The 13,901-nt window shown below is 41.6% G+C and overlaps 1 protein-coding gene and 1 long non-coding RNA gene across 3 annotated transcripts in view; one reads left to right on the top strand and one right to left on the bottom strand.

Annotated features, from left to right (window-relative positions):
- lama1 (laminin, alpha 1) overlaps positions 1-13,457 on the bottom strand; it is a 36,855-nt gene extending 23,398 nt beyond the window's left edge. For both annotated transcript variants that reach the window (XM_035530600.2, XM_081696123.1), the window contains exons 1-9: positions 13,034-13,457; positions 9,143-9,313; positions 8,735-8,847; positions 3,703-3,945; positions 2,651-2,830; positions 2,262-2,351; positions 1,303-1,420; positions 889-1,067; positions 282-387 (exon numbers count right to left, since the gene is read on the bottom strand). In XM_035530600.2, coding sequence (XP_035386493.2) covers positions 282-387; positions 889-1,067; positions 1,303-1,420; positions 2,262-2,351; positions 2,651-2,830; positions 3,703-3,945; positions 8,735-8,847; positions 9,143-9,313; positions 13,034-13,094 — 1,261 coding nt within the window. In that variant the 5' untranslated portion in view covers positions 13,095-13,457. The remainder of the gene's footprint in view (positions 1-281; positions 388-888; positions 1,068-1,302; positions 1,421-2,261; positions 2,352-2,650; positions 2,831-3,702; positions 3,946-8,734; positions 8,848-9,142; positions 9,314-13,033) is intronic.
- On the top strand, positions 2,744-10,266 carry LOC145651140 (uncharacterized). The gene is made up of 4 exons (XR_014116874.1): positions 2,744-2,852; positions 3,553-3,689; positions 3,773-3,927; positions 9,673-10,266. It is a non-coding gene; the product is annotated as an uncharacterized LOC145651140 (long non-coding RNA).
- Positions 13,458-13,901: the final 444 nt, after the last annotated feature.

Raw genomic sequence — 13,901 nt, 5'->3', positions numbered from 1 at the left:
CGAGTGAGGTGTTCTAGTAGCCACCACATTAGCAAGATGCTTTTGGACTAATTTTATTAATGGTATTTGGTAGCTAACAGCATGCATTTGTTACAATGTTAACATTTTTTTCTATTCTTTAACATTGCTTGGAGTCATATGAAAGCTTCAAAAAGAAAGTGTCACAGCTATATTTGGTTTACTGGGTATGTTTCTTTTACAATGAGAGCCCTAATATATGTGAGGAATGTGCCCGTGTGTTTGCCTTTGTTAGTATATGTAGTTGTATGTTTGTTGGTCACCTTTCACAGAGTTAGCATGGCTGTCGTCTCTAATACAGGCATGGCTAACTGAGCCTCTCATATCACAATTACACTCCAGACAGGGCTCATTAGCATACGGAGAAACCTAAGACCAAATACAAGGCAAAAAAACCCCAAATAATATTAACAGTATTAACAGCAGCACAACAACAACAGAAAACAACTGCAACACATTAGCCTTCATCTTGGATCCATCCCAGATGCTAACAGCCATCACAGGACCCGAGTGATGAGCCCAGCTCTGTGATGGCCATGCTGCAGGGCTGCTGCTGCTGCTACGACCTTTTGACATGTAGACCAGCTTTGATGACAGGTCGCAGCAGCACCACCACCACAAACAAGTGAAAAAGGGCAACACTGCTATATGGCTATGGCTGCTTTTAAATGACTACAGTGCTTTGCTTAAACTGTTATTGTCCTTGATACTGGACCAGCAACCATGACCACACAGATAAACCATTATCTGTTAACACAACAGACACAAAGGCAGTGTGAATGCAATAAAATGCAATAAAGCACATGCTGTGTGGGAGGCCAGAAGCTTACCCCCCCCCACACACACACACACTTAACAAGGGCTTTCTACCTTGTGTGGTCTGTAGTAACCATCAGCACAAGTCTCACAGTTAACCCCTGCAGTATTCTGGATGCAGCTGATACACACTCCACCCCCCACGAACTGGCCGCGTGTGTTCATGCTCATCCGCAGCTCAGCTACAGTCTGGTTGTAATAACAGTCCTCCGCCTTATTGTGACAGTTGCATTCTGGTGAGTGATAGAGAGAATGAGAGGGCTTTTTTTTATTTGTTACTTGGAAGTGCAGGAAACTGTAAGTGCTAATTGTGAATACTTGGTAAATACTTAGCAGAGCTCTTAAAACACTGGCATAGGTGAAATTAGTGACCACATTCTGATGCACCCATATTTCAGTTCTCATCCAGATACAAGCTGGCAATTTTCTCATTTTTCACTTGAAGTATCTTATGGGCGTTTCTCTTACTCTCGCATGTGTTGCCGTCGGAGATGGTCCCTGGTTGCCACAGTTCCTGGTGGTAGCCAGGGCAACACTCATTACAGCTCTCCCCACATGTATTGTGCTCACATACACACTGCAGTTTCTGGAGGACAGAGAGAGAGAGAGAGAGAGAGAGAGAGAGAGAGAGAGAGAGAGAGAGAGAGAGAGAGAAGCTAAGATATATAAGAATGATACCACAAAAGAGAGGGCAGAGAAAACAAGTGCCAAAGGAAATACTCTCTATTTACACAGGCTGTCAATCAATAGAACACAAGCGCAGATTCCCCACCCCTGGCCCCTGCACACACATTCCCAGACTGAAACTCACCCAACACTCATTCAACACTGTGCAGGTTAGTTAGTGTGTGTGTGTGTATGTATGAAGAGACCAGGGATTACACCTGCTTTTTCAGGCTCTTGTTAACATGATTTTCACTGTTGCTGAGCTACAAAAGTGAAAGCAACAAAGTTTGCTTAACACAGACTATACTAGATGAATTCCTCCGAAACTGCAGGGGTCCAGTTCCTTAGTCACTGCCTTAGTCACTTTTTGTTCTGAACACTCTTACGCCATGGTATGGAGCTTGTGATCTCAATATTTCACAATTTTACTAAACAAATTTCTGTTTAGTAAAAAACAGCTTAAAATGATTAAAAATTATTAAAATAAATCTGCATCACATATACACAGTAATGGCACTATTAATGTTGATCTTTCAGTCTGAAATGGTCATTCTGAATTGAACAGTCTTGAGTGAACATAAACATTAACACTTACCACTGAACATAAAATGTTATTAAAAGCAATAATTTTGCCACAAAAGGCAATCATTAGCCTGGTATCAGAGACACTGGTGGAATTTCACATTATCACGGTAATCTTATTTGACTGACAGGCTGTGTTCAAATTTGCTGACAGAGAAGTGAATACTGCATTCTGTTACCTTGGTAACAGGGTCCCAGGGGCAACTCTGGGCGTGACCATAGCAGATGCACATCCCTCCTACTGAGATGTCCTTGATTGAGTAGAAATACTGAAGACAAGAGAGAGCATGGAGAGGGAGAGCCACATTACAAAAGAAAACTTCACTCTAAAAGAGAGACCAGTTATCAGTACAGCGATATGACACATTGGGGTTCACTCTCTGCTTCAAAAAGGGAATCAAATTATGTCTCTGTTGAATGCCATGCCATGCGGTATGGTTATTAATAAGCAATACGATTCTGTATATTATCTTGTTAATTGAAAAATTATATTTAGGATTAGATTGGTTTTTATTACAAAACCAGCATTACTGCTGGTATTTCTCCATCCAAGAAAGTGAATGCCCACCCGCCGAGTGACGATTGGGTCCACGTCTTTGGGGTCACGGTAGCTGAGGGTCATGAGGTCGGCGTTGAGTGTGCGGATACGTTGCAGACGCAGGCGGATGTAACGGGCGGAGGTGAACTCCAGCAGTTCAGGGGTCAGGTCGTCAGCGCCCGGTCGCCCGTTTATCACAGATGTGTGGATCTATGCAGATGAAGGAGGAGAGGTGAGACACATCAGCACACTAGCACTGATCTCAAGCCTGTATGGACTTATAGATGTCAGCCTATCACTACTGCTAATGTAATGCAAACTGAAAGACTAACATGAATCTTCACCTACTGCAGTCCGAGCCAGTAACAACAAACAACGACACTTGTATGTAATTAAAACACAATATATAGCATTATATATGATGAACCCATATTAATTACAATGACCAAGAATAACTTGAGACTCTAATAGGGTTTAAGTATAGAATTGAATATAGTATCTGTATTTGTTTGGAGTGTTGTGGTTTATATATGGAGAAATATGTATGATGACACTATAAGTAGCAGACTTGCATCCCTAAACAGTATTTATGCTGGCATTGTAGCAGATGTATATCATAACACAAATGCATAGCCTATCTCTTGTAAAGATGGATATTTGAATGAGTGGAGCAGTCTCTGTCTCAGTAACTCAGTGTTTCACTCAGTGGATTTAGGACTAGACCAGCTCTGGACAGGCATTGTTTATTGTTCCCTAGCCCAGTCAGATGCTTGGAGCTGGATTACTGCCAGACTAGCTCTCACTGCAGGGACACCCTGCCACATTCCCATTCACAAAATTACATTCCTCCTCCATTTCAGATGGATTTGCAAACTGTCAGAACAGAAGCCTTAATAACACAATAACAACCAATTCTGTGGTCTTTCCACCAGGATTGCAGAATACGTCTGTAGTGACACAAAGAACTTACAAGCAGAACAATGCCCGTAGCATAACCCTGGAGAGCACAGAGCAACTGCTACAGCATATGAACAGGAGTGGTCGGATTACCGAAAGCAAGCATTTATGGGTGAGCTGCTCACCTCTCCATGTTCCAGGGGCACCAGGCGGGAATAGTAGGAAGTGCAGATGACTTCGTTGTCTCTCTTGTAGGTGGGAGGGCCCAGGCGAGGTGTGATGTTGTAGCGGGTCAGGCACTCTGTGTCACTGATGGCATAGTACTGCCAGGGCTGGAACTCCATGCCATCCAAAGACCGCTCCAGAATCCAGTTCCCTGGCCGTGGAGAGTTCGCTGCCTTGATAATGATGTAAGCTACCTGGAAGACCTGTTTGATTAAGAGTTAAAACACCTTTTTGTCACTTTAACACTACTGTTTCAGTTCATATTCAGACATGTGTGTAATACTTAAAGTCTCTGCTGGGAGTGAACTTTTTCTTCTCCTTTCAAGTGAGAAGTGAATGCTTTTTAAATGCGGTTCATCCTGTCCACTGTTTTATACAGATACAGTGCTTGGTTTCTAGAGCTCTTTCAGGCTTCTCTTTGCCCTCTAACATGCATTTCAGTGTCTCTTTCACTGCTTCTGCTGATTGCGTGGACTGAAGTCATCTGTCCTCCATTCTGATCTGTCTTCGTCTCTCTCTCATTGTCACAGCTTCTCTCCCACCCCTCATGCAGAACAGGTTGGGACAGGCTCTTTGAACAAACCCCCCCTTCATGGCATCCCTTTGCTCCAAACCATGCTGGGGTTGCCAGGTCTAGCTCCATTCCTGTGTCTTGTTCTCCTCACACTCCCCTAATCAGCCTCAAATGTAGACGCTTGGTTTTCACACTCGCCTCTTTATAAAGCCACAACATACTAAAATGCTGTAGAGAACCACAGCAGGAATCACACTTTAAATGGCATGGGAGAATTCATCTCCATAGTGAGGGGCAACCGAACCCCCGGCACTGACCTACAGAGAGCATGAATGAGGGCTCAAGCTGTTCATGCCACTAGCCAGGCACTTTGGCATAATTGTATTTCTGTGAAAACACAGGTTTCAAAGTTCACAGTTCAACATGCAGCTGACATGTTTGTGTTTCATCTTCTTCTCCATTTCCCTTTTGCTTTGATGTCCTGGTGGTCTCTGAGCCTCCTGTTTGCAGGCAGCTTAGCAACGTCAAGGTGATGAGGCAAACAAACACGCAAGCATCTTCCACCAAGGCAGTGCTGCTTTGCTGTCTCTTCAGGGAGAAGGGCTTGTCATTAGTGTGTTAGAAATTTTATGTCTTTATTGCACACTTCAGATCAAACTCTCTGGATCTGAAGCCAAAAGATTCACAGTACTCCCCTACAAATAGAAGTCAAAGGAGTGTGTAGATTTCTATTACTGGGTGCGTTTTCAATTCACTTCTCAAACCAACAACCTCTAACATGTTTAATGACTTTGTCATGCACAAGGTAGTCACATTTTGTTTTATGAATGGTTGCTGTGGAAAATAACATGGTTGCTGTGGAAAAAGCAGTAGAAACATTACCTAGGAAACATTCTTAAGAATAAAAGAGATATGTTAAAAATTGTAAACTTTGAAAAAGTAAACATTTTTCATATCAACAACTGTGTGCTTCATAAAGCATGAAGAAAGGTACTATGTACCAAAGTTTCTAAATAAGATTGTTCTTTTTCTGATAGTATACTTTCTGTAATTATGTTGCACCTCTTCTGATACCATATAAATGTCACTTAGCCTTGAGCAAGAAATAATTTTGTCTACAATGACTGGATGATTTGAAGAGCAGTCAATTATTTTCCAGTGGAGGTAAATATTGCACAGTAAAGAAGCCATTTTTTAATCCCATCAGTAGCAAACACATAATGACACATTTGCAGACCCTGAAAAAGCAACAACAGCAAACACTTCATTCTCTAATCAGGGAACTAAGTCCTGATCCAATTAACAGCCCCAAGTTAAACAAACAGAGGAGCAACCATTTGGGGTTGTCTCATCCTTTGGGGCATGCCAGGCAGCCCACCAAGGCCACTGCAAACACCCAGGCTCTACTGTCCAAACACCTACAGGCTGGCTGGTCCAGCTGTGTTGGCACTCACATGCACACACTAACAACTTGCTTCACACTTTCTGAAGAAGAGGGTGGTCTCCACATGGCAGTAAACAAAATGCATTATACACCTCCCAGAGGTGACACACAGTCAGTGAGGCACCTGGGCCCATCACATGAGATTCACATTAACAGTCTGAGGAAGACTGCACACTGTGTAAGATACTTTTATGCAAACTTTTTAAACACTGAAAGCATGCTTAGTGCATGCTGGAGTACTTATCTGGAGTAGTTATCTGGAGTACATATCTGGAATACCTATCTAGATTACTTATTTAATACTTTAAAATAGCATTATGCTAAATTTGCTTTGAGGACTATAGGACCTACTGGCCAAATCTAGATTTATCTATATTTATATTAACATCAGATTACCGACTGCATTTTCCTGAACTTTTGAATGAACTATTCACTCAGCCCAGGTGCTGCTGTATTTGGTTTCTAGTGTAGCATCAGTTAATGCTGGGTGTTTGGCCCTGGCCCCAGGCTCCTGGCCTGGCCTCTATGATGCTGGCCTGCTTTGTTCCGACCTGTATTGTGTCCACCCCTCCCCCTGCACGCCCCTCCCCCACTCTCTCAAACTCAGACAAAAGCCTGACTCATCTTTACCCCAGACTACAGGAATGCCTGTGGCCAAATGCATCTCTTTTTATGTGGTTGGACTAAGCCTTAAATTCTCCCACTGGAACTGTGAATCCCAAATAAGCGCTTTTTTCTGTGGCTAACTGTGGCTAACTGTGGATGTTCTGATTGTGGGATTTCTGATTTTCTTTATGCTGTGTGCTCAAGCAATGCGTGCTGTGAGGAAGGAATATGAACAATACTGGCCATGATACATGGACATATATGAACACTTCTCTTTCACTCTTTGCTAACTGACTGGTCATTTTCTTTTATCTATGACATCATCAGTAGGAGGATTTTTCATTTCAGTCCATTCATGCTATTTATGATTCCTTATGAATGTAACTATGCTGGCTACAAGAGAAATTCAAGAATGTGGTCCATACACATGTGGTCCACCACCCCCCACTCCCAACTACACACGTCTCACATCAAAGTCGCCTGTAAAGAATGAGCAGAATAGTAAATAAAGCATGGCATTAACGCATTTCGGAATAACGAGTTTAGAAGCATAAAATATTATTGATACATACAAAGTGTCCAGTGTTCACCCCATTATCTGTGATATTGTCACAGGATGCCCCCCCCCCCCCCCCCACCTGTCACATGGTACGGCCTGCCGCATGCAGGGGGGTTCACGCTTGTTTGTGGCCACACACCCGTGAGGGCACGCACCTGTACGGGGTTAATTGTTAGTGTTTGTTAGTCTATTTAAACCCCTGTCAGTGCGTCCCTCACTGTTGGTCATTGTTTGTCAGTCAAAGCTTATGTTAGTATCCATGTTTGTCTAGATTGCGTTCATGTTACAATCGTTGTTAGGGTTAAGTGTGTTTATGTTCTCTGTTAATGTCATGTGTGAGTGCCACCGTTGTCTGTTACATGTTGTGTTATTAAATGTTTCACAATGTCGAGGGAGTCTGTGCGTCCTGCTCCACGCCCTGCGGCACTCGGGCTTACATTACAGATAATATTCTGATAAAAAAAACAAAAGTGGGATAGATGCAGAAGGAGAAAAATGAGAAAAATGACTGACATCCTGATGGGCCCACAGTGAGAAAGCACAGCTACTGCAACAGTAATTATGTAGTCACTCCCACTGTTTAGACCTTTGTAAATAACAACTCTGGAGAGGCTACAATTAATGCAGCCAAAGCAGCAATATGTCTGCTGCTTCAAATTGAACAGGTGTTGCTGGCCCTAAACATATTTATAACTTAGCAAAGAAACACTGTGATGAACTACAGAACCGTTCTCTATAGCGCAAACCATTTGGTCCATTTAATAAGATAACAATGTCACTTAGCTGTTTTTGTTGTCTAAAGCTTTAGTTCTGTGGAGGCAGGACCCTTGTAATAAGAAGAGATAAATGACAATTTCTTTCACTGATTAGTAGTATTAGAAATCCCACAATCCATAAAATAATTAGGAGTGCTAATTTTGTCGAGTTGGCATGGCTTCTGTAGTAACGTGGACGTGCTGCCCACAGTGAAAGCCTGGGAGGAAACAGCCTATAAAGCCTACAGTTCATTTTGTCAGTGGGAACAGGGACTAACAGTTCTCATTCAGGGCACATTACAGAGCATTCTGAACTGATATATTGGCTGAACTGAATTGTGAAGTCTAGACTCTCCTAATCTTAAATGCAGATTTAGCAGTGTGTATCTGATAAAATATTAAACTCCACAGGGACATGTCTCCAGAACTGATGTCTTGTATACTCTTCATCCTAAACTTTCGCTAGCTCTACTACTGTAGAGTAGTGCCCTAAACCCCACTCTAACTAAGAGGAGATTTAAACTGATATCCTTTGCCTCACATGCAGATGGCCATTTCCTGAGTGTGAGGAAATCCAGCACATGTCTATAAATCGATAGGGCATAGGTTACAGTAGATTACAGTCTCCCATATCTGATGGTGTGCTGATGACTGGAAGGTAGGCCAGCAGGCCTAGTGCAGCTGCAGAATGTTAATCGTTTAGGTGTCGAGGAGGAGTAGAAGGAAATGGACCAGTGTGTATTTCCTGTCCTGGGGTCTGATTTCAGCAGAAGCCCCCTATGCCGGCTGCTGGTGACAGCCTGTTGTGGAGAAGGGCACTAGGGACGATGGTGTGGAAGAAGTTAGCATCTGCAGTTGGGATCAGTGTGAACACAGCAAACCCTAAACTAACCCTGACCACATTAAACACAGTAATCACTTCTACAAGACTGTGAGGAGGCTGATGGAATATCAACCACACTTATGTTGAACCTGATTAGACCACCTTCAGATTCAAAGGCAGTCATCATATTGGCAACTCAAATTTTACCTTCTACTGCACACTGGAAAACTTTAACATGTGTAGCCAGTAACACACTGGTGGCGTATGCGTTGACTGTGACAGCAGTCTTACCTGTCGTAGATCCAGTGTGATGGTGACCCAGTGGAACTGGCGCCCATTTTTAATGCTCGGACTCTGCCACCATTGATTGGTGCCATCAATAGCATTGCTGATAGGATGTCGCTCTGTTAAACAAACCTTGCTTTAATTTATGAACTTGCTTTAAGTAATGTGCTAAAAAGGATACTTGACAACCATAAGCCCTTTCAAAGTAGTTCAGTTGATCAGTGTCAGATATCAGATATTGCACAACTTAACTAGGATGATCTTGACACAAAGCTGTAAAATCAGGCAGTGAATCTCAGACAAGGCCTATGACTCAGAGGCTTTGTCTGCAACTGTAACTCAGATGTCTGGAAATACAGCTGGAGATGATGGAGAACAAATGTCCCGGATCAAAGTGAAAACAGAAAGCTGTACCTTTGGGGTTAGTGCTGTTAGCATCACATGTCCGGCACTGGGGGTTACGGATGCGTCTGCCAGGGACATGCTCCACCAGCTTACAGTACATCTCAGGATGAGGGTTCCCACATGTGGCATTAGTACTGATCTCAGAATTGCTGGCCAGGTTCAGAATTGCAGGAAAGAGACCTAGAGGGAGAAAGAGAGTGAGCTTGCAGACACTTTGAATGTGTAAATACATATTAACATTATTACAGAGCAAGATATCTGGAGCAAATTAATGTGTGACATTTTATAACTGAATAATGGTTTGAAATCCATATTCTTGCACATCATGCTGACTTTACAATCACTAAATAATGGCAGAATGGCAAAATGGCTTCAGGAGAAAAGAACCAAGGCTTGAAGCTTAACCTACTACTGTGTAGCCCATCTGTGCTGCAATCTTAAGTGGAAGCAGCCTTCTCTCAGCATCAATCAGCACACATCCCAATCTTTCCCTTTCCCATTCTAATGTTCTCCTCACTCCATACTCCCCCTCTCCACAGTCTTTGAAGCTTGACCCCACCATCCACCCACACGTCTGCGCACAGCCATTGAGGGCCCAATGATTACATGTTGGACAATTGACAATGGCAGCCATCTATTCATGTGAGCAGACCTTCTTTGGTGACTGGAACCCCCATCCTTTTCTGTTTCTGACCACTCATTATAGCAAGCAAAGATAAGCACAGGCTTAAGTAAGAGGGAACTCACACACTGGCACTGCTTCCATCACCAGGTCATGTCCATGTGAAGCAGGATTTTAAAGCAGGGCCACATTGTTCAGAAAGACATAAGGGAAACTAATACCACAGAGCTTAAGGAAGTGGTGAGTTGTTATTCAACCACTGCAGAACTTTTATCTATCCTTTAAAGTAATTGGTAAATTGGTGCCTGCATGAGTGAGAGAACATGTGCCACCCACTTATAGCAAGACAAAGACTAAATCAGTTTCCAAAGTTCTATTTCAGGCACGTCAGTCTATACTAAACCCAATCAAAGGGATGATCTGTTACCCACTAAGAACTTTGGTTAGCAAGCTAAATGAAGGAGACTGATGCAAGTAAAGAGCTAAAGAGCTCCTTTTTTCAGACTTAGCCACTGAAAGGATTATGAAGCAATCAGACTTGATTCTGGAATCTGAAAGCAGTGCTGCTGAGCATAGCAGACTTCAAAAGGCCCACAGATGAAGAGGCAAATAAATAAAGGCACTAATTGCAAAGCACATCTGGCCTGCTCTAATTTGCACGTCACAGACAGGGGGTGGACCACTGGCTTTTCTTTCCCTCGAAATATCCACTTCCCCGGTTAAAGATTCAGTTATTGAAGGTTTGCAAAGCTTCACTGAGTACCTCATTTAAGTTAGGATTAGAACAATAAAGAATTTCTAAAAATAGATCAGTAATAAATATTTATATGTGTATACCTTCTAGTTTCAATGCTAATACTCAAATTTAACCATAAAAATGGATCATTACATTTTGAAAATACAGAACTATACATCTTATTTAGTTAGTTCACTGAATAACATTGTCAGAGACCATATTTAATACTGTTGTAACTGTGCACTCTTTAAATTAGTGATATGGATTCAGTTTTATTCTTCCTTGTCAATTTTTAGAGGCTGCTAAAGGACAATTAAACTAAAGGAATACATTTTCAGAGGGCATATACCATAGTTCCACTGGAACCAAGTCAAATTCCTCACAACTCTGCAGTACAAGACCAACAAATTAACAGCGTCACTGACAGAACAAATGCAATTCCATTTTCACAAACACCACTGATAAATATAATTAAAAAAAACCCCATACAACTCAGAGATGTATACAGAAGTAAACAATTAGCTCTCCCAGCCCTGCCTACTCTATAGTCTATAGAGATGAGTGTGCCTCTGGGAGAAACCTGAGGTGAAGCTTTAGTGTGCCCCAGTGTTTGGACAACAGCATCCCCACGATTGACTGCTCCAGACCAAAGCGGCTCTGAAAGGCTATCTCATCACAGTGACCCAGGATGAAAGTGGGTAAATCTGCTGAGCTTTCAGTTATCTCTGGAATGTCGCATGTCGGCAAACACAAAAGTGCCTTTCAACAGCACAATACTTGATAAGATCTATGGTCATAAGGTATATCTGCAAGGTAAAAAAATCAGTGAACAGCTGGAGACAACACAGCATATGCAGACAACTGGAAAACACTTACCTAACTGGCTTTAGTTTTTACCAACTTTCATTCATGTGTCCTGTCAATGTTATACTACAGCCTGTGCATATTCAGTTGAAACCATGTTTAGATGTAATCATAAGTAACAAAGGCCTAGCACTTGACTATGATTCAATCAGTATATGCTGATGTTAAAACTATCACTAGAGATAAAGCACAAACCAGGGTAAGGCCATTATATGTTGAGACCTAAAATAGATTTGTTTAGGTAAAACAAGATTTCCACCATCCTTACTAAACTTTCTTTCTAAGTTAGGAAAACTGTCACTGACTAGCTGTAAGAAACCTCCTGGAAGTTACACTGAGCACTTATTCATCGGTCCTATTTAAGAAAAATATATTCACACTGGTTAAGGCGAGAAATAAGGCTGCTTTCCTCTTCAGATGATCAGGCAGGGAGATCATACTGTCATGTATCCACATGGTGCAGCATGTCCTTATAAGAGGACATTTTGGAGCATGGCTTCGCTGTACCCTGAGTCTCAGGATGGGAAACACAAAACGTCCTTGGGAACATAAAGGATTTGAGTAGTTTCACATGAATGTGCTAGGTTAACAGTATTTTAAGGATTTAACAGTTACCAAGACTTCTCACTCAACAGACCTGATAGCTGGCAGTCAGCTGACTGCCTTTCAGTTTCTGAGGGGAAGAGATATGGAGCGTGGCTTCAACCCTAACTTAGGGCTGTTACCTAAGTGTTAGTCCATATATGTTAATTTCTTAGCTAGAAAGAAATCTCTTTAATGCGAAAGTGCTGATGGACATAGGCTGTGCATGATAACATAGTCTGATTTAATGCTAGTCTCAGGAGGATGAGTTCCTTGTTAGGAGAGCACAAAGTAGGCTACACAACTTATGTTGTCCAGAGGTAATTTAAATGCACGTCAGAGCTTGTTTACCGCAAGACTGACATATACTGACAATACTGATTGGGTTCGCTTCTTTTGTGTATGGAATAAATTGTTTCATATAGCTTTTCTGTAACTATGTCTACTCTGCATTTATTCATGCCATGAAATTAGCGCATCTAAAGTGATCACCAGATAATATGGCCTTGCGGCTTTAAGACGCCATACGTTTGCATGCTGGTGCCGCTGTTCTTAGCATTAAGAAGCGTCAGATACTGTAATCCAACGGGGATCTGGAATTTCTCTCATTGAAATGGATGGATATCTTTATTCAGGTAGAGGGTCTTGCAGTAGTTTAAGAGCTTTAACTGAGACAGTAATTATAATATAAATGGAAATTATAAATGGAAAGCCATTATAAATGGAAAGAACGATGGCTACATAAAATACTTTCCCCCCTGGCCATTCACTTTCTGAATGAACGATAAAAAATTAGATTAGATGTAAAAACATGTCACACAGCCATATATATATATATATATATATATATATATATATATATATATATATATATATATATATATATATCACACACACACACACACACACACACACACACACACACACTTTATGTAGGCCCATGCTTGTAAAAATCATAGTTATGCAATTCTGTTGCAACACAAATAACCTACTATAAAATATTTATTTGCCTTTAGCAATTTTGAAACAGAGTATTGTAGTATGGATAATAACTGAAAGTAGAGAGTCAAAAGCAAAGTAATTATTTACAGCTCACCTCTTTGCTGGCACTCCACGGAGGATGCACACAGAAGCAAAACTGCGAGGACGACCTTCATCTCTCTGAACACATGGACGCGTGGAATATCCCCTGAATAAGACTTTTTGTCCTCTATAACAGCTTTCTAGAATTTAGCTACTCCTCTTAAAACTAATGTTCGCTCTCGGTTTTTCTTGGTGATACTTGGGGTCTCCCCTTTCACGCTTGGCAATCTCAGTCTGAGACTCCCTCCCTGTCTCCTATCATTCAACTTTTGTCTCAACTTTTCATTGTCCCGCTACAAAGTCCGTGCATGGAATGTACCAAACAGTGAGGAGGACTGCGGTGCTGTAACCCATCCTCAAAATGGACTCATCCACTAACTTACGAGCTTACCTACGGTACCGTACATCAAATATACATGCATGCTATTTTTTTGCTATTAGACTTCCGTTCTACTGCAGAACTATAAGCTGTGCAAACCCATCTTCCCTTATTTTATTTCATGACCTTTTCATTATTATCCACATTTTTGGTTTGTTGTGTCTACAGAATCCTTTCACCTATGAAATGGCAATGAAAACAACGAGACTTTTATCTGTAAATCAAGCACGCCTTAGATGCGAAAAACTGCTAGGGTAATACAGCAATAGGTTTGTTGAGTAGGCTAAAGTTTTTTGCATTGTACTCCACTGGCCATTTTCTGATCATTTTCTATACATTTTCTTTCTTTTATCTAATGTTGTAAGAGAGAGAGAGAGAGAGAGAGAGAGAGAGAGAGAGAGAGAGAGAGAGAGAGAGAGAGAGAGAGAGAGAAACAGTGAAAATGAAAAACAACATAGAAAAGGATTTTTCTTAGCTTTAGCAGGAAGCTAAAGTTTGAGTT

This window comes from Electrophorus electricus, chromosome 14, assembly GCF_041902795.1.
Source record: "Electrophorus electricus isolate QZ-2024a chromosome 14, ASM4190279v1, whole genome shotgun sequence".
Classification (NCBI taxonomy): domain Eukaryota; kingdom Metazoa; phylum Chordata; class Actinopteri; order Gymnotiformes; family Gymnotidae; genus Electrophorus; species Electrophorus electricus.
This window is presented reverse-complemented; position numbering and strand designations above follow the sequence as displayed.